The sequence below is a fragment of the Cupressus sempervirens genome, chromosome 9 (genome assembly GCF_028749045.1).
Source record: "Cupressus sempervirens isolate cs-2001-9-10 chromosome 9, ASM2874904v1, whole genome shotgun sequence".
NCBI lineage: Eukaryota > Viridiplantae > Streptophyta > Pinopsida > Cupressales > Cupressaceae > Cupressus > Cupressus sempervirens.
Genome location: NC_143126.1, coordinates 547,330,191 through 547,356,691, shown reverse-complemented (window position 1 = coordinate 547,356,691; position 26,501 = coordinate 547,330,191). Strand labels below are relative to the sequence as shown.

The following is a 26,501-nucleotide window of genomic DNA, read 5'->3' as shown; positions in this document are numbered from 1 at the left end:
ACTAATCCTAATAAACACTCCTTTTGATTGTGATACTTGCGAGGTGATTTCAATTTGCCACATATCTGTACTCCCATGACAAAAATATCAAAGCCTAGTGGCTTCTTAATAAATAATGATGTAATCAATTAAGTCTGGACTGGAAATCATAACATCCAAGAATTTTTTGAGGAAGAAGGATGAAATTTGTGGAAAAAGAAGATTTTTCCATAATGACTATCTAAAAGACCTTAATTGCAATAAAGACAAGACACAAGTATGAGGAACGATGAGGAGGTGAGAACCTAGTGTAATTTTAGAAGTGTGGTAACTTTGGAAAGTTTGCAAAAAGCTTAGTTGTCAAATTCGTACCCTGGAGGCTGGATTCGTATTCATGCTTGGATTCGAACTGATCCGAGTAGGGTTCGTGTATTTACCCTGTGGATCTGGACAAATCCGCGGCTTGCAAATTTGTCTGGATCCACATGGTAAATGCAGGGACCTTTCCAGGATCAACGTGAATCCTACGAGGATCACTGTGAATCCTCGAGGATCGAGCATGAATCTACTAGGATCCATAGATAGAGAATGTTTTGAGTTGGTCCAAAATCATTTTGAATGATTTTTTTAATGTTTTTCTTCCTCCTACCCCTAAAACAACACTTTTATTCAACCTCCAAATACATTTCACCCCACATTTGCTTTCTCATTGTTGCAAGTTTGAAGTGAACTACTTGGATTTAAAGGAGATCGATTGTGGAGCTACAAAATACCTTGCAAGAAGTGATTAAGGTATGCATTTCAACCATTTCTTAGTTATTTTATAGAATATTAATTTATTTCAAGTTTTTCAAAACTTATAAACTAGGAAGTCAGGTTCGGACCCTAGAGCTCAGGTTCGAGTTTGGGTTCATCTGAGTCTAGATTTGAACCTGGGGTCCTCTTTAGGTATGGGTAGGGTCCTTGATGGAGACTGTGAGTCTGCTCGAGTTTGTGTGTCCCCATCAGGTACCCTGCTTGGACCCGGGCGAACCCATGCAGACTTGCGGCCCATGGAGCCAAAAAATTGACTTAAAAACATAAAACAACTAATTTTTTAATATTTTTTTGTTTGTGACCCTAAAAGAAGCCTAATAAGAAACACTTCATTCATCTAATCTCTCATTTGCTCTCATTTTGATGTGGCCATTTTGCAAGTTTGAAGAGAAGGTTGTAAAAATTGTTTGTGTAATCTCAAATCCTTCCAATAATCAATGTTGAGTGTTTCAGGTATGCATTTGATCCTTCCCTTTGTTTCTTTGATAGTTTGTTTTTAGTTTTTTTTATTGTTATAAAATTTTATCAAGTTTTTGTATAAGTTTTGAATTTTTTTTATTTTTATTTTTTAAATTATAGATTGCAAGAATGAGTAGTTAGAGTTCAATGGATTTGGAGGGATCCCAAAGATTTAAATTTGATGAAAACTCTCCTTTGTGGAAGTATACAACAAGAATTTGAGCAATGTGTTGGAGGGGGAGGGTATATATAGAAATGCAATTTTCACCAAACCCAATATAGAAGTTGATATTACCGAGTTAAACATCATTTCATAGGCCCTTCGGGTCAAGGGATTAGCATGTGTGAGGGGACCCCAAGTGGAGATAGGAAGGGGTTGTCAGCTTCTTAAATAGCAGGCATGTTAAAAGAATAACAAGAGGTTGATAGGTTAGTGTCAAAGGGGAAAAAAGATAGAACAATGCAAAAACCACCAACACCATCCTCTCAAACAGCCACTAGACAACATCCCTTCCTACCTACCCCTTCTACGGATGAAGAAGAAATAGAAACACCCCCATCCCGCAACAAAGGCCCATTAGATAAGGCATTTCAAAATGAATTGAGAGAAATTGTTGACATAAAGGTTGGGTATTGCCTCTTTACGAATGGTATTCCATTCAATCTATTGAGATCAACATAGTGGAGAGAGATGGTGCAAGCAATAAATGAAGTACCTCATGGTTACCGAGGCCCTGGATATGAAAAGTTGAGAACCGCCATATTGCATAATGAGAGAAAGAATGTAGACACCCTCCTCAAACCAGTAAGAGATTCTTGGTCCAAATGGGGTTGAGTATTGTCTCTAATGGATGGAAAGATTGAAAAAATCATCCGTTAATAAATGTGATTGTTGTCTCCCCCAAGGGGGCAATGTACTTGAGAGCGGTTGATTGTGAAGGGTGGGTAAAGGATGCAAATTTTATTTTTGGGCTTCTCATTGAATCCATAGAGTCCGTAGAAGTTGACAATGTTGTCCAAGTAATAACAGACAATGTTAAAGTTTGTAGAAGCATGATATGATCATATCTTTTAGACATTGTGCATCGTCCACTCCTTGAGCTTGGTGATGAAAGCAATTGGCACCCAAATTGAATGGGTGAAAAAAGTGTACGAGGGTGAGGAGATCCAAATGTATGTGTCATACTTTACATAACTGAATAAAATGTTTTTTGAGTTTACATATTTGAAATGTGTTATTAACTTACAATTTGAATTAACATGGTAATAGGTTGTTGAAACAAGGTTTGCTTCACATACAATCATCCTTAGATGACTTGTGAGGGTGAAACAAGCATTGTCCTAAATAGTTAGCAATCAATGGGGTGGATGGAATCAAGCTGATACAACAGGGGCTAAAATTGTAAAGGATTTGATCTTGAATGATGATTTTTGGAATAGGGTGGAATATGTATTAGATTTCACCGAGCCCATCATGTCTATGCTTCAATTTGCTCACATTGATGAGCCTTGTTTGGGGGACATATATGATGCCGTGGATTCCATGCTAGAGAGAGTGAAAATGGAAAGTTTAAGTTTTTATACAATATCCTTGTTTATTCAGAGATTTTGATTTTTAATCTTAATTAACACTACATCAAGATAACTTACATGAACATCATTTAACATCCCAGGTCATTCAGAGGAGAGATTAGGATCCTGAGGAAAGCTTCTACAAAAAGGTAGAGAAAATTGTTCTACATTGTTGGAACAAGGTGACTACAACTTTACACCTTCTAGCATATGCACTTTCTCCCAGGCATTATAACAGTGAGATACTTTTATTCCTAGTACTGTGGCACCATACAGAGATCCAGAGGTTGCTAGTGGGTATAAGAAGGCATTTAGCAGGTTCTTTAGCGATGCTGAGGTGGCATCGAATGTTAAAAGAGAGTTTGCAAACTTTGTCTCACGAAAAAATGCAGACCTTGATACAATCAATGACCATAATAGAATGGATGCCATTGGATGGCGTTACTTACATGGGCAAGGTTACATGTACCTCCAACCTCTTGCCATTAAGACCCTGTCACAAGTAGTTAAGTTTCTTTTTTTTCTCTTTTTTTATAAGACACTTAGCTTGTAGAATTAGCACTCTTAAATTCTTATTGCATTATAATTTACAATTTCTATTTTTTTCATATTTTGTTGGTTGTCCCTCTAGGTTGTGAGCTCTTCTATTGTTGAGTGGAAATGGAGTACATACTCCTTTATCCACTCAATGAAGCGTAACCAATTGGGTTCCAAGAAAGAAAAGGATTTGGTATATATTCACAACAACTATTGCCTCCTATTACGCAAGGATCCAAAAAATAAGAAGGGGTCAGAGAAGTTGCGAGATGTATTACCCGAGACTACTGACATGGATATGATTATCTAAGATCTAGCTAGAATTGTGTTTCTAGATGTAGAGAAAGATGAGGAAGAGGATGTGACAACATCTAGGGCTAGTAGAACCCATTTGGGTTCCAATGCTGAGGATCTAGATATAGTTGGGGATGAAGCCATTGATCCCTCATTTTTTGATGACCCATTTGACCCTTGAAGGACACTTGCATCTTTGATATTATGAGTCTATGATGATTGATAAACTATTACACATTTGTCATTTATCATTATGTTTCAAACTTTATTATTTGTCAATCTGATGAACTAGTTTATGTTTTGATATTTCATTTTGCAATTTAATAATGCAATGTATGATTTTCTTTACAATCATGAACGTAGATTAATGAGCGAGTATTTAATGTTTATCTTTGACATTTGGCATTGATTAATGATCAAGTAACATTGATATATTCATACTATGAAACTTCTTTCTTGCTTCAAAAATTACTCAACAACAACCTAAGTCTGATCTACTTAGGTCTTTTTGTAGTTTTCTTTCTCCTCTTCGATCTCTAACCTAGTTAGGGTTTAGGAATCCTTTAGAATACATCCTTGACCAAAATCAATGATATAGAATAGTTCATCATTTCATGCTTTTCTTTTTCACAATTTCATTGGCCTTTTCTACCTTGAAATCATAAAACAATCAAATCACATTCTTCAAGAAATCTTTCAAATCTTTTCCTTGAACTGAATGAATTAGATTTTTGCTCAATGTGATCATTTCACATCAGATTTTGTGCCAAATAAGACTTGTATGTAGCCTCTATTTCACTTAGTAAATACATTCAACTGTATGTTTTTCACTCCGTTGTCTCTTTGCTCGGTAATCTCTATTTGGCTTAGTGGGATCTTCTCGGTGACTATAGAATCGCTTAGTGAGTACTAAGCTCGGTAATAGGTATACACTTATCAGTTCCTTCATTGCTTAGGAAGTATAGTGACCCAGTTACTATGTTCACCGACTATCATTTGAACTTCGCTTCTATCTTTTTGACAATAATAAGCAACATAATTCTTTATGGGAGTAACATTCTCCCCCATAGACATTAGTGGAAAAAATATTATGCTTCAATTTGAAAATGTATACAACTTCCCCTATGCATATGCTTCCTCGGTATGAGCTATTTTTCAAAATCTTGTTCAAAACTATTTTTGTTTGTTGTATTAACTCCTTATAACTCCTTGCATAATTGTAATACATAAAAACATATAAACAGTACATATCACTTCTTTTCGCCCTTTTTTGACACTAATGTAAAAAAAAATTGACAAAAATGACAGTACTTTGGATCCGATCAAGAAACTCTTGTGATTCTTCAACATAATAGTCATTGTGTTGTCCCAATTTGTCCTTATCAATTCAATTGCCTACTTCTCAATCATTAGCTTGGCTGCTAAATCTGTAATGTGGTCAGAAATAGATAAGCTCAGGGCAGGGACAAGCTCTTTGGCAATCTTAACATGAATTTCCATAACCTAAAGATGAGGTAATAGAAAAGATTCAATATCATTGATTTATGCTCCAATTCATGTTGAAATCCTATTAGGAATAGTGTAGTGATGTAGCACTTGGATCAGCAGTTAGTGCATCAGCACTAACCTTCATATCCTCATTCACCTTCTCTAGTTTTACATCATGAGTAAGAGATGGAATATCACAAAAAAATTGAAACAAAGTAAGAACATTTTGTACAATCACCTCTAGCTCGGTGACATAAGTGGATAATGCCACTTGTTGAATTGCAATTTCAGATGAAACTCTCTCGAACACCTTGCTTTCAAACTTCTTCTCAGTTGTATGAAATAACTTTGATAGAGTATCAATGTCAAGGACATTGAGCTAATCGTTAATCTGTACAAGTTGATCCAATATAGGTACTTTTTCATTCAAAGTGATGTCTAGCATAGCTTCCAATAAGATATCTTTCACACCATATAATACTTGGTTATTTTTGTGCTCTTTTCTTAACCTTTCTTTCTTAGTTTTCCTTGCACATAACTCACTCTATATATTCATTTTCTCTTCATCCAGAGTATTTGGATCCCATGCTGGTATAACAATTAATTCATCTAATATTATAGTATTCGACCTTATTTCCTGTGACTCCTTTTTCTTCATCTTCTTTCCTCGTGTTTCAATATGACTTGTGCTTAGGGATAATTGTGTTGTCACTAGAGATTTTGACTCCTGATCAGTCTTTTGAGTTCCTTCATCTTTCTTTGTTTCCTCTTTCTTTTGACCTTGATCAATGTAAGGGAGTGTTACAATTTGAAACAATGGCACTTGAGGCATTTCCTTAGATAATTTTGATGTAGCAACACTTGCATCATTTTCCTTCTTGTTCATCTCTTATGATATCTCTCCTTGATGCTCAGTATCTAGTGGTGTAATGACTATGAGTTGATATAAATTCTGTCTTGTAACCTTACACAATGATAAATCTTTTGGCTTCTTTATACTTACATAATCCAGTTGGCCTTGACCAATAATTCCCTCACTCGGAATTCCATGGGCTGGTGTTCCTTCACCTATAGTATACATGTTTGCATTAGCCTCGGTCGAGTATCCTTGTATTTGTGCATTATGATCACCTGCATTTGTGACAAATCACCACATGTCACAAGCAATTTTGTTAAGGTTGTAGCTTCAGTCGGATTGATTCGATCTAAGATATATTATTGTTATTGGTAAATCATCATTTCCTATATATACTTATCCATGTTAAATAATATAGATTATTGTATATAGTATATATATACATATTATTATTTTTGTAAATATATTATTATTAATTAAATGATGATTAAACCATAGAGATGTCTCTTCGTCCTCTCATATTTATATGAGATCCAAATCTGCATTTGGAACATATTAATTACAATGGCAATGTTAGTACATTTGCAAAAAACGATCCATGTTACTCAACATGGTATCAAAGCCAAGCTGCAAATGAAAAAGGTAAAAAAAGAATCCAACTAATTGATCCTACCTAGATAATAATGTTGTGAGAGCATAGTAGGCAGAAAAATGGATGGCGATGAATGGTGTGATTACCTTATTAATGGCATAAAGACTTATTTTTCAGATTATTGGCAGAGGAAATATATTTAGTGTTGAAATAATATGTAATAACTCTTCCTTAAATCTAGCTTGAACATTGCAAACCAAATTTAATACTAAGTGATTATAATATTCGCAAGGCCTAGGTGTTATTTCTGGCATATGAAAGACATTAAACTTTTACCCATAAATATCACTCGAGAAGTTGAAGAATCAAAAAGGGAATCCAATTGAAGATTAATATGTTTCAGCACGTCAGCGATAATATAATACAGCATCAAATGATATGCTAGCTGACTTTCAAAATATTTGAAGCAATTCAGAGACAAAAGGCTAAAATATTATTATTAACGAGCAACTATACTGTATGCAGTGATTATAAGTGCAAAGCAAACAATCCATTGTAGATGTCGATTGTAATATCCCCTTTTTAGCATTCATAGCATGATGTTGTCGTTAGCCTATTTCCCCACGGTCCCATAGGCTAACCAGGACATTAAAGGGGCTTAGAGGCCATTTGGCCTAGAGAGTTTCAGTTGCAGGTCTTTCTGAGGGGTTTTGAGGCAACTTTGAGCATACTTACTATTTATAGTAAGTCATCTTGGGCATGGGTGGACATCCAGTGGCAGCGGTATGTCGATGCTAATTGTTTAAAATCGGCAAGAAGACTTGTTTATCATTGATAAGATTTGTTTTGCATTGATAAAGCTATTTTATAAAGTTAAATTTAAATATTTAACTTTATTAATGCATAAACTATAGTTTGTGGAAAATATTTAAATTAAAAGAGTCCCCTTTATTTTATAACACATTGGAGACATAAGTTACATAAAGGGAGTTATGTTTTATCCCACATTGAGAAAACGAAGGATGGAGCTCTTGTGAGAACACTATAAAAGAAATGGAAGAGCTTCTTTTAAGCATGCTTGGAAAAATCAAAGAAATTGAAAAAAATTTTGAAGATCATGTCTCAATAGTTTGAAGGACGAAATCCCTTCAAGCTGAAAATCTTGACGCCATTGAAAGATATGGTCTTGAGATTCAACAGGGTAGCAGTCTGAAAAAAGCAGATACAAAAAAGCAGCCCGAAAAAGCGGAATCGAAAAAGCAACCCGAAAAAAGCAGAACCAAAAAAGCAGGCGGAAAAAGCAATCCGTAAAAGCAGTTCAAAAAAGCGAATCCGAAAAAGCAGTCGAAAAAGAAAATCGGAAAAAGCAAAGCAGAAGGGGCAGCATTGTAGAAAATTATTACAGCCATCTACAATCAGGTTCTTCACTTCTCATTTGGCATATTTTCTGAGAAATGTAGGTTTTCAGCTGAGTACAAAATATAGCATCAGCACTTCACTATTTTCATATTGTACTTGTCTTTGTTTTCCATTTGGCATTATTGGTATCAAAGGAAGGCAAGGATTTTGCAATTGAAAGAGCATTGTAATTTTTAGACTATCTATATTGCAAACCTAGAGTTTGATGATCAACTTATTAGTTTGCATGCCAATTGTTTGACAAAATGTCAATTGGCTGTAAGTTCTCTTTTTGGCATAAACAATGTCATAATTTTGCATACTAAGTGTTTATATTAATGCCACTTGGTTGTAAGTGCATAATGCCATCTTAAGTTGCATCCAAAGTATTTGTCATAATCACTAGTTGCTGTAGCTGCATATTGTAAGTAGTTTAAGTCACATATTTGTATTGAATATTGCCAAAATTAGTTGCACATTCATGTTAGGTCATTGTTTAGACAAATCTGGAGTCTTTTGTAAGCATTCTCTTTGATGCAAATCGAAACAAGAGTTATTGCAGCAATCTGAAAAGTTATATCAGTCATATGACCCCTTGTATGCAAAGTGTTTGACAAAATTCCTTGAGCTTTCATCAGCATTTTTGAGGGCAGATTTGAGGAGGGTTATTACAGTGGTATCAAAGCTTGCTTGCAAAGTGTTTGACGAAATGTCAAACAACTTAAGTATAAAGATTTTTAGTGTTTGAAGAAGTTATAACCTATTGGGGTTATTACAGTGGTATCAGAGCTATAAGTCCTGCCATCGTGTGGAGGTCTTATAGGGAATTTGGAATAGCCAGATAGAGAGAAAAATGTTTGACAAAATGAATGCCGGTCCAGATCAGGGAAAGGAAAGATTCTTACAATTATTAGACACCTTAGCACAGGGACAGCGATCAGCAGAGCAAAGAGCACAGGAACAGAGTCAAAGATTTGAGCTTATGATGCAGATGATGGCTTGTCAAATGGGGTTGAATGCTAATGTGGGTGGAGGAAATAATCAAAATGGTAATAATCAGGATGGGGCACATAATAGAGGCGAACAAGTTGGGAACAATTTCGGTCATGCACCCCAGCAAACTAGGACATTGAGTTCGCGGCCCATGATTCCCATATTTCCTCCTAAAGCTCCAGAGCAGCCCATACCAGAGCCCCATATCACTGATATACAGGACCAGTTGAGGAGAGATTGGGAAGTCGGAGGTCCAGATTTTATTGCTGCAATTACCTTTAGGGAGTATATAGATGTGCGGATGAAGCATATGCCACGTGGACATGACAGGAACCAGAGCTATGAGCTATAGAAGAAAGTAGGGAAATTTCAGTTACCATATTATGATGGCTCGGGGAAGTCTACAGCAAGAGCTTGGGTTCAAAAGCTTGACACATGCTTTCAAATGAACCCTATGCCTGAGAAAGAAGCTATTAAGTATGCAGCAATTCACCTGGATGGGTTAGCATACAAGTGGTGGCATCATGGTATGGTCACTATGGGTCATGCACACATTACCTCATATGTGGAGTTTTCGGAGAGACTGATTGAACGCTTTGATAGGCCTAAAGATCATACCTTCCCTATGACAGGTAGAAACTTGCATGAGGAGCTTAACAGACATGCTGATTCGATACAGGGAGACTTCAACACATCTTCAGGTAATGGTTTATCTGCATCATCTTCACAGGCAGAAGGGGTTTCAAATGTTGTGCAGGTTGAGCCAGTTGCATCAGAAGGTGATATCATAGGCACACCGAATTGCATGATTGACACAGATAGTGATTCCAGTACAGTTGGGTTGGATGAAGTTACAGCAGTTGAGGATACTGTCATGTTTGAGGATAGTACAGTTGATCAGAAAGTGAGCATTCAGGACTTTGCAGAGAATGAGTATCAAGCACAGTTGGATGCTTCTTCACATGAGATAGAGGCTAGTAGCTCTTCACTTGGTTTGGCAAGCCAGCTGAAGACAAAGGACAAGGATATTGTCGCGGCTTTATCTCATCATGACAGGATGTATGGATTGATTGAGAATCACATTTGGATGATTCAACTGCAAGAGAGACAGAAAGGAGTCACAACAGGTTCTTCTTGTGATGACTTACAGCAGATCAAGGAAGGCATGGAGGCAATGAAGGTAAGTTACATGCACTGACTTTCAGATCGCGATCATCTCCTTAATCTTGCAGGGATCTATTTAGATGCATTGAAGAAGGAGGAGGAGGTTGACCAGCTTTCTCATGAGCTAGAGGATACTCGGAATTCCATGGTGTGTATTCAGTTGGTTCTCCAGGATTCTCAAAGACATGTGGACGAGCTTTGTCTTGAGGTGAGCTCAGTTCGGGAGTTAGCGCTTATAGCAGGGACTCAGTTTTCTTTTATAGTTAGGTCACATGTTGATGATTTCTCAAAGATGACAGAGTTTACAGGAGAGTCCCAGGATCTAATTATTACAGACGACACCCAGGGGGATGTTGTGGATAGTTTTGAGGACTTAGTTTCCTCAGCAGTTTCTTATGGTACGGAGGGGTTGGACAGCAATGCTACAGTTTTTGATACTACGTATGTTGATATTAGCTTTGGAGTTGATTCGCAGGATATGGATGGTAATACTCTAGAGACCAGTAACTTTGAGGATGCTCCTTTAGACAGTGTGTCAGAGGAGGTTTGTAGCAGACAGTCTAGCCAGTGCCATCATGTGTCTAGTCAGTTGAGAGTTAGTGAGTGGGACATTTCTATCGCTTGCCAGCATTTCGACGCTGCTCGTCAGTTGTTAGCAGTTTATGGATAGGGTTGTCCTACTAGTGATGAGCAGGGAGGTAATTATCTTTCCTTGACAGAGATCCACTCTTTATGGGAGGCTATTCGGATTCTGAGACAGGATTATATGCAGTTGGTAGCCGACAGAGATTATCTTATGGAGTGGGGGAGTACGGCATACGATGCATTATTGGCCAAGGAAGATGAGGTGAGTGAGCTTACTCAGCAACTCGAGGTGACTTCTGAGATTCTTGAGAGTACACAGTTGACTTTCGAGGAGTCACAGTTTCATTTGGCTAAGGTGACCATGGAGTTAGAGCGACTGCAATCTTTACCAGATTCTGTACAGTCACAAGCTGTGGTGTCTAGTGATCCGAGGATGTCCATGGTTGAGATTGTCAGAGACAGTGGAGATGGGGATGCATCCACCCTTGATACTAACATTGGCATATCGGTTCCGTTCCTACTAGAGTCAGGTTAAGTTGAGTTGGGTTCTATAGCAGATTGTTGTGGTATGCCTGACATGGTGGTGGCCTCTAATACTGATGGCACGGAGACTAGAGATGTTGTATCAAAGATCATGTGTGATGTTGGTGAGCCGGCAATTGGCATGGTTCCTGCTAGTAATACTACTCCCTTGGCGATGTCTTTGGAGGTAGTAGTCAGTTCCAGCTTGGTTAGTGATCAATTGCAGTTAGTTTCATCTGGGTTGCAGTCTGAGCCACTGACTAAGATTGGCGCATTCTATTGGCATTACACTGTGAGGTATGCTCATCAATTTACCTTTGATGATTATGTTGATGAGATGATGATACAGAGATATACTTTGATTCCTAGTGCTTGTCATCAGTTATGGGATGGTTTGACACCACAGGATGAGAGTTGTGATGGGCATGACATGGCAATAGGTTTTGCAGTTGATAGCTTGATAATACATGACTTAGAGCAGGAGTTTGGGAGTGATGCTTCAGCGGTTGTTGTTATTGATTCTACTCCTTTGGCTATGACATCTCCTGACTTAGCTGGTGATCAGTCACCATGGGTTGTATCACTTGTTCATGGTGAGCTGTTGACTGGGGTTGGTTCTTTTTATCAGCATTATACTACAAGGTATGTACATCAGTTAGCATTTGATCCTTGTGTTGACGAGTTGGTGGTAGGCAGATTTGGTTTGGGTTCCATTTCTTGTTGTTTATCTTGTGATGTCTTTTCACCATCAGTAGTGCATGGGAGTTATGGTTATGAGACAGTGGCCCGTAATCTACAAAGTTGTGTTAACTGCAGTAGATGTACAGTGTGTGGATTCTTTGTATTTGGTGCAGTTTCATGTGGGAGTGGTCACCATTGTTGCAGAGTTGGATTGTACATTCCATATAGACTAATGGGATGCGTCGATGGTATTTATTGTGTTGGCAGTTTGGGTTATCTACTCTACTTGGGTTCTGATATTTCGAGAGCTTGTTTATCATGGGTTCCTGACTTTGGAGTTTGGGTGAGTTGTATTCGCCAATTTGATTATGGATTCCTCTTGGTTAATTTTCAGAGGTTGTTGCAGGAGCCTATGTTGACTGACAGCAGTATAGTTCATGACTACATTTGGGCTCTAAGTGGATTGATTGGGTTGTTGTTCGGCATTGCTTGGGGACAAGCAATTTTGGGAAGGGCGGACTGTAATGTCCCATTTTTAGCATTCATAGCATGATGTTGTTGTTAGCCTATTTCCCCACGGTCTCGTAGGCTAACCAGGACATTAAAGGGGCTTAGAGGCCATTTGGCCTAGATAGTTTCAGTTGCAGGTCTTTCTGAGGGGTTTTGAGGCAACTTTGGGCATACTTACTATTTATAGTAAGTCATCTTGGGCATGGGTGGACATCCAGTGGTAGCGGTATGTCGATGGTAATTGTTTAAAATCGGCAAGAAGACTTGTTTATCATTGATAAGATTTGTTTTGCATTGATAAAGCTATTTTATAAAGTTAAATTTAAATATTTAACTTTATTAATGCATAAACTATAGTTTGTGGGAAATATTTAAATTAAAAGAGTCCCCTTTATTTTATAACACATTGAAGACATAAGTTACATAAAGGGAGTTATGTTTTATCCCACATTGAGAAAACGAAGGATGGAGCTCTTGTGAGAACACTATAAAAGAAATGGAAGAGCTTCTTTTAAGCATGCTTGGGAAAATCAAAGAAATTGGAAAATTTTCTGGAGATCATGTCTCAATAGTTTGAACGATGAAATCCCTTCAAGTTGAAAATCTTGATGCCATTGAAAGATATGGTCTTGAGATTCAACAGGGTAGCAGTCTGAAAAAAGCAGATACGAAAAAGCAGAATCGAAAAAGCAAGCCGAAAAAGTAGCCCAAAAAAAGCGGAACCGAAAAAGCAGGCGGAAAAAGCAATCCGTAAAAGCAGTTCAAAAAAGCGAATCCGAAAAAGCAGTTGAAAAAGCAAATCGGAAAAAGCAAAGCAGAAGGGGCAGCATTGTAGAAAATTATTACAGCCATTTACAATCAGGTTCTTCACTTCTCATTTGGCATATTTTCTGAGAAATGTAGGTTTTCAGCTGAGTACAAAATATAGCATCGGCACTTCACTATTTTCATATTGTACTTGTCTTTGTTTGCCATTTGGCATTATTGGTATCAAAGGAAGGAAAGGATTTTGCAATTGAAAGAGCATTGTAATTTTTAGACTATCTATATTGCAAACCTAGAATTTGATGATCAACTTATTAGTTTGCATGCCAATTGTTTGACAAAATGTCAATTGGCTGTAAGTTCTCTTTTTGGCATAAACAATGTCATAATTTTGCATACTAAGTGTTTATATTAATGCCACTTGGTTGTAAGTGCATAATGCCATCTTAGGTTGCATCCAAAGTATTTGTCATAATCACTAGTTGCTGTAGCTGCATATTGTAAGTAGTTTAAGTCACATATTTGTATTGAATATTGCCAAAATTAGTTGCACATTCATGTTAGGTCATTGTTTAGACAAATCTAGAGTCTTTTGTAAGCATTCTCTTTGATGCAAATCGAAACAAGAGTTATTGCAGCAATTTGAAAAGTTATATCAGTCATATGACCCCTTGTATGCAAAGTGTTTGACAAAATTCCTTGAGCTTTCATCAGCATTTTTGAGGGCAGATTTGAGGAGGGTTATTATAGTGGTATCAAAGTTTGCTTGCAAAGTGTTTGACGAAATGTCAAACAACTGAAGTATAAAGATTTTTAGTGTTTGAAGAAGTTATAACCTATTGGGGTTATTACATCGATCATACAATAGAGACAACATCCAATGAATATGGAAATCTATCTTCTTAAACAGAAAATATGAAATACTATTAAATGGTAAGCATCTCGATAAATGACTATATACAAAATGGTATATTCAATATTTGGGTACTATGATTAGATGTCTTATGGATGCTGCAATAAAGGTCAATCAAATGTCACAACCATACAATAGATGATATCTACAGTAAATGAGATTAAAGATCTTTCTCGACAGTAGTGATTGAAGCCACATAAACAATCAGCATAAAAATGCCAGAGTTTAAAGATATAGTTGGCCTTGTGGAGTGATAATAGTGATGCGAATCATGTATGGATTGAATGAAAAGGGAAAACTTATAGAGCAACAGTGCTAAATGACAAGAATGAAACCTCCAGAGACAATGGCATTGGCCACACATGAAAGAGCCATGTAAGATACAAAGAAGCAACCCAAATCATGAGAGTTGAATCCAATTTGCGACTTAACTATCAAATATGATAGAAGGATTATCATTAATAGAAAAAGCTCATCCAACTGATGATGTCAGCAGTATAACAAGCAAGGTTTGAAATTTAATATAAGACAGGTGGGTTCATCTGTCACGTACAAATATTAGAAAATTATCAAAGACCCCTTTTTGACTAGTTTACATGCCACTTGGGAAACTGACCACAAATTGTTTATCAAATTCGATGGTGTCAAACCCAAATCTATAGTAGATTACTTCATCAAGAGATACAATATCGTTGAGATGATTGTTAAGGAAGAATATATAATTCGAGTGTAATGTCCCCTTTCTAGGATGACAGACATTTGTTCAAGGATTGATCTACTACTAGAGTTCCCGTAGGCCAATAGAGTGTGTAGGGAACTCATATAGGGCATATGAGCCAAACATGATCTTTTCAGGCTGGTTTCGGCAGTCAACAACAGGTTCCTAAAATTTAGGAGGGATCCCTAAATTTTAGGGACTGACTAGGATTTGTCTAGAAGGCTTCCAGAGACCATTGGGAGCTTTTCAGAGACATTGGACGCATCTCTTATTTTTTAGGAAGAACTCCCACTTCACTAATACACACTCTGAAGATGCACACAATAGAGGAGATACATTAGTACTCAGTCTCAGAGTGACAGACTAAATCTCCTACTTTGTAGGAGCATCCCTAGATTTTAGGAGACTACCAATTGGCTCAGACAGTTCAGTCATCATCCACAATCAAGTGGTTTCAGGTGGTTTTCGTTTCTGAGCTCATTTGAGTATTTTATGAATAAACTAGCTAAGTGGTGATTAAATAAATTAATAATAAAGTGATTTAATAAGCACTCATTATTATTAATGTTATAATAGAGTGAGTTATAATAAAAGAGCCCATGTAATATTATAAAGTAATCTCATGATTACTTTATAATAAAAAAAATCATAATAAAAGGGTCCATGTAATATTATAAAGTAATGTTATGATTACTTTGTAATAGAATAAATTATAATAAAGAGACAAATGAAACCCTAATTTGAAATTAGGGTTAGGGCTGGAAATCAAAGTGAATAAAAGAACCTTTTGGGCTCATTTGGAGGCATCCAAGTCATTATTTTCATCACAAATTCAAGGCAGAGCTCTGATTTTCAGAATTGCAGAGATATTGTTCTTCAAGAATGAAACCTCTTGACAAAAAGAAGTTGGCAGTTTCTCCAACTTGTCTACAGATTGAGAATTCAATGATATACTGGCTTTGAGAGCGTATTGGTCGTATGAAGGTTAAGGAATTGAAGACAGCTTGTGGAGGGAATTCTGTATGACAGAGTTTTAGTAGATCCAAGCTCAAGAACGAAAACTCCTAAGTTTTTCCAATTTGGACGTTCCTCCAAGTTGCTGGTAATGTGGAGTTTATTTATGTATCAGCTACATTCAGTATTGTGACGTCAAATTGTTACAGATTAGTAAATTGAGAGGTGGATCATAGCAGTCTCAGATCACAATTCTTCCAAAATGAATTGAAGGTTTTGCAGTCTCAGGCACTAGCCGTACAACATCATTAAGGAGAATAGTTGAGTTGGGCATTCATTGTTCATGTTTAAATGTGTAATGTCCCTGCTCCAATCTGATCCCAAAATGCTGATAAAGGCTCAAGAAAACACTTTGCATACAAGGGTCATATGACTGATATAGTATTTTAGTTTTCTTTAATGACTCTTTTCTTCAATTTGCATCAATGAGAATCTTTTGCAAGAAGACTCAAAATTGACTACACAATGACCTAACATGAATGTGCAACTTATTTTGACAGTATTCAATGCATATCTGTACTAAAAACTACTTGCAATATGTTGTTACAGCAAATAGTAATTATGACAAACACTTTGGATGCAACCTATGATGGTGTTAATGCATTTATTGCCAAGTGGCATTAATACAAACACTTGGTATGCAGAATTATAACATTATTTATGCCAAAAGAGAACCTACAGCCAATTGACATTTTGTCAAACAATTGGCATGCAAACTAATAAGCTGATCATGAATGATAAATACATATTCAATTACACTATATCAGACCAGCAACTTATGTCTCCTTTATTGCACATAAAATGTCAACTACAATGCTAGTATGAAATGGCCAAGACTCTTGGCTTACATCCGCAAGAATAATGCTTAAATCTATTACAAACTTTCACCTACAGTCTTACCTTCTAATATGCATCTAAATGATAATAAAAATGCATGAAATATCCAAAGGAACCTGATTGTAGATGGATGTAATAATTTTCACCAATGCTGCCTTTCCGCTTTGTTTTATCAGATCTGCTTTTTTTCTTTTCTTTTTCAGATCTGCTCTTTCAGACTGCTTTTTCGGATCTGCTTTTCAGACTATTTTTTTCGATCTGTTTTTTTCTCAATGTAGCACAAATAGAAGACTAAAGTATCTTCCTCCCAGCTGCAATAATTCAAGTGATATTTCACACCCTCAAAATTGCTATCAATAGGAAGTTTTCGTTTCCTATGACAAAGAAGTAATCTACAGAAACCCTAGGCTCCACAAAGTGAAACAACAACAACAACATCAAATCTGCCCTGCTGAGAATGAAGCCTAGGATGCCTTTTTTTTTTTTCCGCCACTTTCTCCAAAAACTTCTAGAACATTATTTTATTTATTAAGTGACTTTATAAAATATTCTATAATTTAAGTCACTTTATTAAATTAATTAAATATAAAGTTACCTTTTAATATTTGTCTATTTGATAACTTTATAAATAATTAACTTAATACCACTTATTTATTTAATTAAAATAATTAATTAGTCATCCTCATAAAATATTCATTATTTTGGACAACTTAATTAATTAAATTAATTAAATCAAATTACCTCCAAGAAAAAAGGGACATGACACAACGTGGACACTAGGGTTTGAGCGGATGAAATAGTGCAAATTTCTAAGAACTTCTAAATCGAGCCACTGGGAAAGGTTTCCGATTGTTCATCTACCATCACATGGGCCATACTGCATCAATTCGTGGATTTTGGGGTAAATATGTTTACGGAGTGGTTAGAGGACAGAGGTGCAGATCAAGCTGTATTAGAGTGTTTGCAACTTTTTATCAGATCTAGGTTTACTGTACAACACTCCCCTGAAGCTTATGTTAGCCGTAGACAGCCCTTGTGCACCACATTGGAAATATTCAGCCTTCTATCAATTCTGCCCTCCTAATTCATGCAAGGATTTATCCCAGTATGAGCTTCTGTATTTGCTATTTGGGTTCAAATCTGAGAGAGCAAATAAAATCTGTTATTCAATCAGCTTAGTGTTAATTCCTAGAAAGCATTTCAATTGTTTATTTAAGTATTTTTCAGTAATTCTTAGCTACTGCAGTTGCAATTGGCATATGTTTGCATCAATAATGGAAAAAACACAAAATTGAGAAATACCACAAAACCAGGAGAAAAATCAGAGCATTGGAAAACCCAAAAACCTTAATCATTCAGCTGGTCAAGTCAAACATTGCAACCGAAATTGGTATTTTCAGTCCCAAGCCTACTTGGGATATTTCATCGAGATTTATGTGAAGGTTGTTGTGAATGTAAATGCAAAGGGTGAGAGAGGTAGAAATGATACCAGCATACAAAATGAACTTGGTGTGTATAAAACGAAGCTAATAAGGAAATGTGAAGAAACTGCAGAAACTAAAAATATATAAGTCGAAGACAATAGTAAAAATAGATACCCCAAAATATGAAATACAAAAGGGAAGTATGTTGAAAAAAAGGGTGATTAGTTGCCAATAGTGGCATGTTGTGATGGTTAAGTTGTTGTCTTGATATCCTTGCCATCAAGGTTCAAATCTCATGGGGATGAGGTCCCCATTTGTGGCCTCACTGGTTCATAGCTCCAGGTCAAAAGTTTTACCCTTTTACAAAAAAAAAAAAAGGGGGTGATTAGTTAATAAATCCACGCAACAAATGACGCATTGAATGTGGGGTATCCTTTATGATAAGAAGTTTAAAATTTTGGGAGAAATAAAGTTGGCAAGTTGATATGGATATGGAAGCTTCAAGCTAGATGGAGAAACCCATCAAAGTATGAATCCAAGATTATTTTCCAAAGGATGCTGAAATGATTAAATGTGGAGCTGTAGTGACAACTAAGAGAATGAAAAATATGAGGAAAAAAAAATCAACATTGCATATGATAGTAGTGATGAATCAAAACATGATGATGTGACAAAATTGAGCATCATGTGACACAACTTACAGCAAGCTTGGAATCCAACCTTTTGTATGAGAGTGCAACATAAACATAATACCAGGAATATTTAGATAAATGTTATCAAAAGTTTCATTATAACATTGTGGAGATTAAGCATGAAGAACAATCAAAAACCCTCTTAGCTAATGTAGATAAGAGGTTTTGAGAAAGAGATTGTATTACTTCGTTTATTGAAAACGGAGGAGTGAAGTTGGTGAATAGACACATGGAGCGAGCATATACTTTGGATATATCATAACCAAATGATATAGATTTTGTAAGTTGCAAAGTCATTGTTCATGCCTAAACGCTAATACTAGCGTTGACCAACTAGAGACTCAACTTCCTATTGGTTGATGAAATAATATATCAATCGCAAGCCCTTTATGCAGAATATAATATGACAAATCAAGAAGTAAAAGAGATTCCATTCAAGGAAGAAAGAATTTGATGTGTGTAGTCATGGGACAAAAGAGTGACTGAAAACCCTATAAATAGAGTAAGTGAGAATTTTACATTGTGGGGGGAATTATAACCAATGTTTCATTCCCATTGTTTCAAAAATGCTTATATGGAGACAATTTTCTGATTTGTTGCATATGGACCCTCACTGGAGCAACTTGTATCAATGATGTTTATGTGCAGATAAGTATTTTTTATTATTACATTTATCTACTCACTGTATTCTTTCTATTTGTAGTTCTATAAATGCTATAAGAGTTATATGCCTTGATCTTTTCCTTTATGTCTAAGGATGTTTTTTGCAGGAAAAGGTGGTTGGTACCTTACACATACTACCAAATATTGTGCAAACTCAATCTTATGACAATAGCTCTAAAGAAGTTGTGATCTAGAATTCATTAGTCATCTGATGATCACGCTGGATAAAGTGAGACTCTTTGAAGCAAATATCTACGATGACTCAAATTATGAGTATCCTTCTATATTAAGAGGGAGTTTCACACTTCTTCAAAGGCAACATACGAACTCAAAAGATTGATACTCATAAGGAGTCTAAAAATACGTATATGAGTACATGATTTTGATGGGCCTACCTCTACGTACATAATGAGGAAGTAATGACTTCTCACCAGAAGTCAGGAAGATCGATATCAGATTTAGAGGGAGTTCGACAGAGATTGTTAGGCGAAGAGAGCTCTAAGGGAGTAACTAGACAACTTGACTTCCCAGGGTTGTTGTTCAAAGGGAGAAATTTCAAGTGTGATCTCTTCTCTATAAGGGAAAAGTTTGAAGTGAAATTCCTTGTAATGCATTCTTCTCTGTAAGAGAGAATTGAGGTGAAAGCCCTTGTACCACCCTCTAACTTGGTTCATGTTGGTCACTATTTCACATATGATATGTAATGAAAGGTGATGATCTTTCTTTGACATATATAAACAGGAGATAACCATTATAAGGTGGCGAACTTATAAATGATAGACCTATTATCATGACAGACTTCATTAAGTTGTCCAGAGTGCTGGAAGTCGTGATAAAAAATGTATCATGATCAGACTTCATTAAGTTGTTGTCCCAAAGTGCCTGAGATCATGATACTTGTCATGATAGAGACCATGACATTGTGATTTCTTGTTAAGTTGTTGTCTCGGGGTGTCGAAAATCAGATAACTCATATCCTTCTAGGATATAACATATTCTTTTGGTAGGTGTCAAGGATTTGAGTCCAGTGCACATACCAAAAGAATATACATATGATGAATATCATATGATTGATATTTCTTGTTGAATCATAATTTGGATTATATTGAAAGATAACATCTAAGTTGATGGATTTATGTTGATATCCTTAAATATGTCATTCCAGGAATATCATACTAAGATGATATCTCTTCATATACTTGAGAGCATAATGTGTTCTACAAATCCTCCCTAGCTAAGAGGGAGTGTTAAGGTTGTAGTTACAAATGGATTGATTCAATCTAAGATACATTATTGTTATTGGTAAATCATCATTTTCTATATATACTTGTCCATTTTAAATAATATATATTCTTATATATAATTTATAATATATATATATATATATTATAATATATATTATATTATATATATATTGTTATATATATTATTATTTTTGTTAATATATTATTATTAATCATCTCATATTTATATGAGATTCAAATCCGCATTTGGAACATATCAATTACAGTGGCAATGTTAGTACGTTTCTAGAAAACGATCCATGTTACTCAACGATTTTTAGGATTTTCTTGGACTTGGAATTATTGAAGGTAAATTTGTAAATATAAAATTCAATTTATATATTATATGGATTACATATTATTATTTTGTGTTGTTAACATTAACATATTTTAAATGCTGAAATCCACTTTGTCTCTCACACAATCTTCTTGAGATGACTAGTGAGAATATAGGATACATTGGCACAAATGGTCATTAGCCCCTAATGGGGCATTTGGAAGACTTCCTATATAGCAAGGGGCCAAAAAGTGAAAGCAATGATACGAGATGATGATTGGCAGAGTCATATGGATTGTGTTGGAATCCACCGATCTTATCATGGCAATGCTTCACTTTACAAACACTAATGAGCCATGCCTTGGGGATATTTATGATTCCATGGGCACCTCAATGAAAAAGACTAAAATGGTAAGTTCTACATTCGTCTACCATTGTTTATTTGAGAGATATCTAGATTCTAAAATTTAAATCAATGCTATTTTTTATTCATATCTCATATCCCAGGTCATATAGAAGAGGGAGAATTATCCTCAAGACACCTTTTACAAAAAGGTGGACGAAATTGTTCATAATTGATGGAACAAGATGACCACACCTTTGCACCTCCTCACACATGCTCTATCCCCCAAATACTGTAGTGCTTATCAAATGTTTGTTTATGTTATCAGATGTTTGTGCTCTTGATATTTGATAATGTTCAATTGTATTACATTATCCCCCAAATACTATAGAGAAGTACTTCGCCTTCTAGGTATGGTGGCACCATTTAGAGATGCAGAGGTTGCAAATGGGTATAATAAGGCACTAGCTAAAATTTTCCAATATCCAAAAATCGAGGCAAATGTGAGGACTAAATTTTCTACCTTCCTCTCAAGAAATGATCCCCTCCCTACTGCTATAGTGGACCAAAGCAAGATGCATGCCATTAGATAGTGGTACCTTCATGGGCAAGACTATATGTTCCTCCAATCTCTTTCTATAAAGATCCCATCACAAGTAAGTTTGTATAATTTGTCACTTAATTTCTTAAAGTTAACATTCTAATTCCTTGAATTTATTTTAATTCTCGTATTATTTTAATTTCTCTCTAGGTTGCGAGCTCTTTTGTAGCTAAGCGGAATTGGAGTACTTACTCCTTGATCCACTTATTTAAACATAACCAGCTGGCTGCAAAAAAAGAAGACCTTGTGTTCATTCACAACAACTTGCACCTCTTGTCTCGAAAGGATCCCAAGTACAAGAAGGGTCTTGAGAAGCTTTGGGATGTACAACCCAAGACTATTGATCTAGATATGACCATCTAGGATTTTGCTAGAGTCACTTTGGCTGGTAAGGATGAGGAGGAGGATGATTATGAGTTCGCAATCCTCTCTAGTACTAGTGGAACCGGTTTGGGTTCTCTAATGATGTAGATATGGAACTTGCAGCTCATCAGTACCCTTCTAATGTGGATTTTCTTGAAAATCCATTTGATGATTGAAATTGAAAAGTTCAGTCTTGACTCTTTTATGAGTGAATCATGTTACAAGCTTCAAAGTCTATTTTGAATTTTCATAATTTTATTTTTTAATTCAGTAATTCAATATGAATGAGTTGATTTTCTTTATAATCATGAGAACAGATCAATGATCAAGTATACTAGATTCAAAGATTCATACTATGAAATGATTTAGTTTTAGAATTATCTATATTTCTCTTCTTTTTTATATATAATGCATGCATATATATATATATGAATCCTTACGAATCATAATGCATAAAAAAAATTCACGAATCCACAAATCCGATTCACGTGCCTGAATCCATATCTGCGACTAAGAAAAAAGCCCTTTGGAAAGGAAGTTTGTATGTTGTGCAAGAATAAATGCTCGTACCCAAGAGTTTATCAAGTTACTTAATTGAACACAAAGATAACTATGGAGTGATCCCAAGCAGAAAGCAAGTGTTTTTAAGGGATTTTTGTATGAATGAAATTGTTGATGTCCAAGAGAGCATTTTTCATTTAACTACTAGGTTGTGAAGGGAGCAAAGTTGGTAGATTGGATCTCAAAAAGAAATATATTATTGGAAGTTATCATCAACATTGACCCCAAGAACCTTAATTTTTAAAAGAACGTCAATCGATGGATTGAGTTTACAAATGTTTGATTATCAATATCAGATTTCCACAATCCATTGTAAATTATGAAGTTCATTTCTAGATTTGATTGTGTGCTTTTTTTAGCATAAAAGTTTCGGATCACACTGATCCATCATCACGATGAAAGAGTGCAGGATTTGAAATCCAAGATGTTGATGCTAAAAAATAAATCTTGCACTCTTTAATCCTGATGATGGATCGCGCACTGTGATCCGAAACATTGATGCTAAAAAATATGCACAATCAAATCCAGAAGTGAGCTTCATAAATGTTTGATTAGTTGGTCCTTAAGTCAATTCTAGTAGACTAAGGTTTTACCCTTACCACACCCAAATTTAGGCCAAGATATTTCAAATGTATTCATAATTTCATATGCATGAAGTCACTGAATCATCTGATTTTTTGTACTCACAATGCAAGTTTCTTCCTCTACATGTATTATTTGTGTCGATTGTTTCTCTTTTACATTACTTTTCAATGCAACCTCCATATTGTACTTGTCTTGGATCACACTCATTTAGAAAAAATTGAACTCCAACCTTTATTTAGTGTTTACCATCTTCACTATTTCAAGATCATAATACATTGATCAAGGAGCTATCAAAAAAAAGAAAGAGTTAAAGAAACAAAAGAGAAAAATGAGAGATTTTTCAGCAACAATTGTGTAAGTTCATCATTTAAATCCAAAGGCCTTATAACAACAGCATTGAGCTTGCAGTATGTTTACCTTAAACTTAACATTGCTATACCTTAAACTAAACAAAGCTCCAGAGGCTGAAGATAGCATATACTCATTATTTCTGCCTTTATACATTGTATATGTTAGCATTAGCATCTTGCAAAGAGAGGTTTCTTAACAACTTACACTTTGAAACAAGGGAAAATGTAAATAGGCATTGGTCACCATCTAGCAGCTTCTTATATGAAAAACTAACTCAGGATTTCCTAGCACATTATCTAAAGTGGATCACTTTACTGTACATATCCAACTTTTTAGACACTTTTATCCCTAAGTGCTTGAGACTAAAAATTGTAGACTGCTAAAATAGGGTTTATTACACAATAAATTTATTTATGCAACCTTTAGATAACTAGCAGCTTTTACACTTCTTTTATCATTGTGGGGAAAAAAGACGAGTATGTCTTTGTTTCTATTTGTGATTGAAAAAGAGAGGCAGACCTTGTGCAAGTACAGAACATTGTTTTCACCAGGCCCTGCAACAAGTATGCCTCCCTGTTGCCTGTAAATTAATAAGTACCACGTTAATTATCCATCCTTATGTTTTAAATAAACCATCAATCCAAAAATAATGAAATAATAATATCAGTATGTTATTCAATGCTCAACAAAAGATTATAATTTAATTGATCTTCTATTTAATAAAATCATAGAAGCTTAACTTCTCATAATTACAACTGATTGAGCACCAGCAAACAATAGTATGTAAGGACATATTGTATCTAGAAGAAGAAAAATGAAAACAATTTTCTGAATAAAAATTTTAACTCATTTTTAATACTTTGAAAGCCAAAAGACTTTGTATGAATGTAGGATTCAACTAATAGATTATCATTATGGACTTACGCTGTTCAAATAAGCATTTAAATTTGCTTATATTTATTTATGCTAAGAATAAATAATTGATAAATTTCTCAAGACAACATCTGAACGTAATAGTTTCAGCGGGTTCTGTTAATGGAAAATGAAAACATATAACTGCATGCCAAAAATAGACCTTAAATTCCACTCACTCATAGAAATCTCATGATGATTGCAACACACTCGGAATCCATTAATCAACTTTGCATTTTGACAAAAAGGGCTTCTAAATGATATACAAAACCAGCAGCATTTATTTTATGATGAAAATAAGTTCTTCAAAACAAATAGTTACCAGCCGCCTCTATTCACAGTTTCCTTTTGGAATGACAGCCTCCAGTCTTGCCTGTATCCTTGAAGATATGATTCAATTATTTTCATGCCAGCCTGCAACACTTACCAGCTTCAATTGAAAATTCAAAACATAATTTTTTCCTCAATTATATATGCTGATAATTAAAGTGATGCTCCAACAAGTTGCAATCCATTGGTTATAACAATAAAGCCAATTGATGAGGGGTCCAATTTTCAAACTTATCTCATTTAGCAACTTGCAATTTATTCAAATTTCAAAGAAATGGGAATTATTTTGTCTCACTTTCCTGCAATATTAACATGGTACTCATCTATTGAAATCATAGAAGTTTTTTTTTTCCATTCTTGGTCTGCACCACATACAGTCGATTACTTTAAGTGAAAGATCAACAAGGGCATACTTTTGATCAAGTGTGAATCACATACCAATGGAGTGAATGTTGTTGTAACTCCAGATACAAACTTCAATGCATCAAAGGTAGAATGGCTGGGATCAGCATAAACTTCTGCAAAATTAGAAATTTATTTAATCAATAAACAGTGCAGAAAATAAGCTGTAGTGTTCAATAGAGGAGTGATTCGACCAAAGCTAACAGAAAATGATATTGTAAAAAGAGATTAGCTTTTTGTTAAAAAATAATGCATATTTCCTTAAGTTTTCTCCATTTCCATAGTATCAATTTCACACATCTATGAGTTTTTAGTAAAATTTTCAATTACAACTTGACCATATTTTAATTTGAAAGACCTTCAACCATAATCTGATGGCATAGTTGAGGTTTCAGCCAATCAAATTGTGACAGTCATTATAGATGCAGACGTAAAAAGGTATATGAGATTTATTATATCCCATTGATACTCATACAAGAAAGAAATTTAGAGCAATAAACAAACTTAGAACTTCATCCTTATTATGAGAACACTAACAAAGAAAGCATAAACCCATAGAAAATGAGAATACAGAGAATGAGCTATGTTAAAGCTTGTTGTTAGCTTGTTTTTAATTAAAGATCAATCAGGTTTTGATTGGACCCCAAAACCCTTTACAGACAGATTTTTAAAGATTTTGGAGGGATTTGGACCCCAAAAATGAACAACTGAATAGAAAAGAGCATAGACAACCAGCATCCCTACAATCAGCAACCCATCAGTAACACTTGAAACAAGAGATGAGATTTGCCAGGCTCCCCTAGCCTGAAGTATAGGTTTTAAGCTCCCATAACCTTATTGGGTTTTACCATGGAACCAAAACCATCTAGCATTGAATCGCAAAGTCTTCCCCGGAGAACAACTACTCCCCTGCAAAATTCTCCTCCACCTTGATAGAAAGTGATCCCACCTCCATGGTGTTGATGCGAGTTTTGTGTCACTACATAACATATTAGTAATTGGATGCTTGATACAGAATATC

At 35.3% G+C, this 26,501-nt stretch overlaps 1 protein-coding gene across 1 annotated transcript in view; it reads right to left on the bottom strand.

The window, feature by feature from the left end:
* The window catches only part of LOC149539807 (thioredoxin-like protein AAED1, chloroplastic), a 208,170-nt gene that overhangs the window by 80,545 nt on the left and 101,124 nt on the right, over positions 1-26,501 (bottom strand). Inside the window, exons 6-8 of the mRNA XM_089801003.1 lie at positions 25,517-25,596; positions 25,071-25,162; positions 24,356-24,416 (exon numbers count right to left, since the gene is read on the bottom strand). Coding sequence (XP_089657129.1) covers positions 24,356-24,416; positions 25,071-25,162; positions 25,517-25,596 — 233 coding nt within the window. The remainder of the gene's footprint in view (positions 1-24,355; positions 24,417-25,070; positions 25,163-25,516; positions 25,597-26,501) is intronic.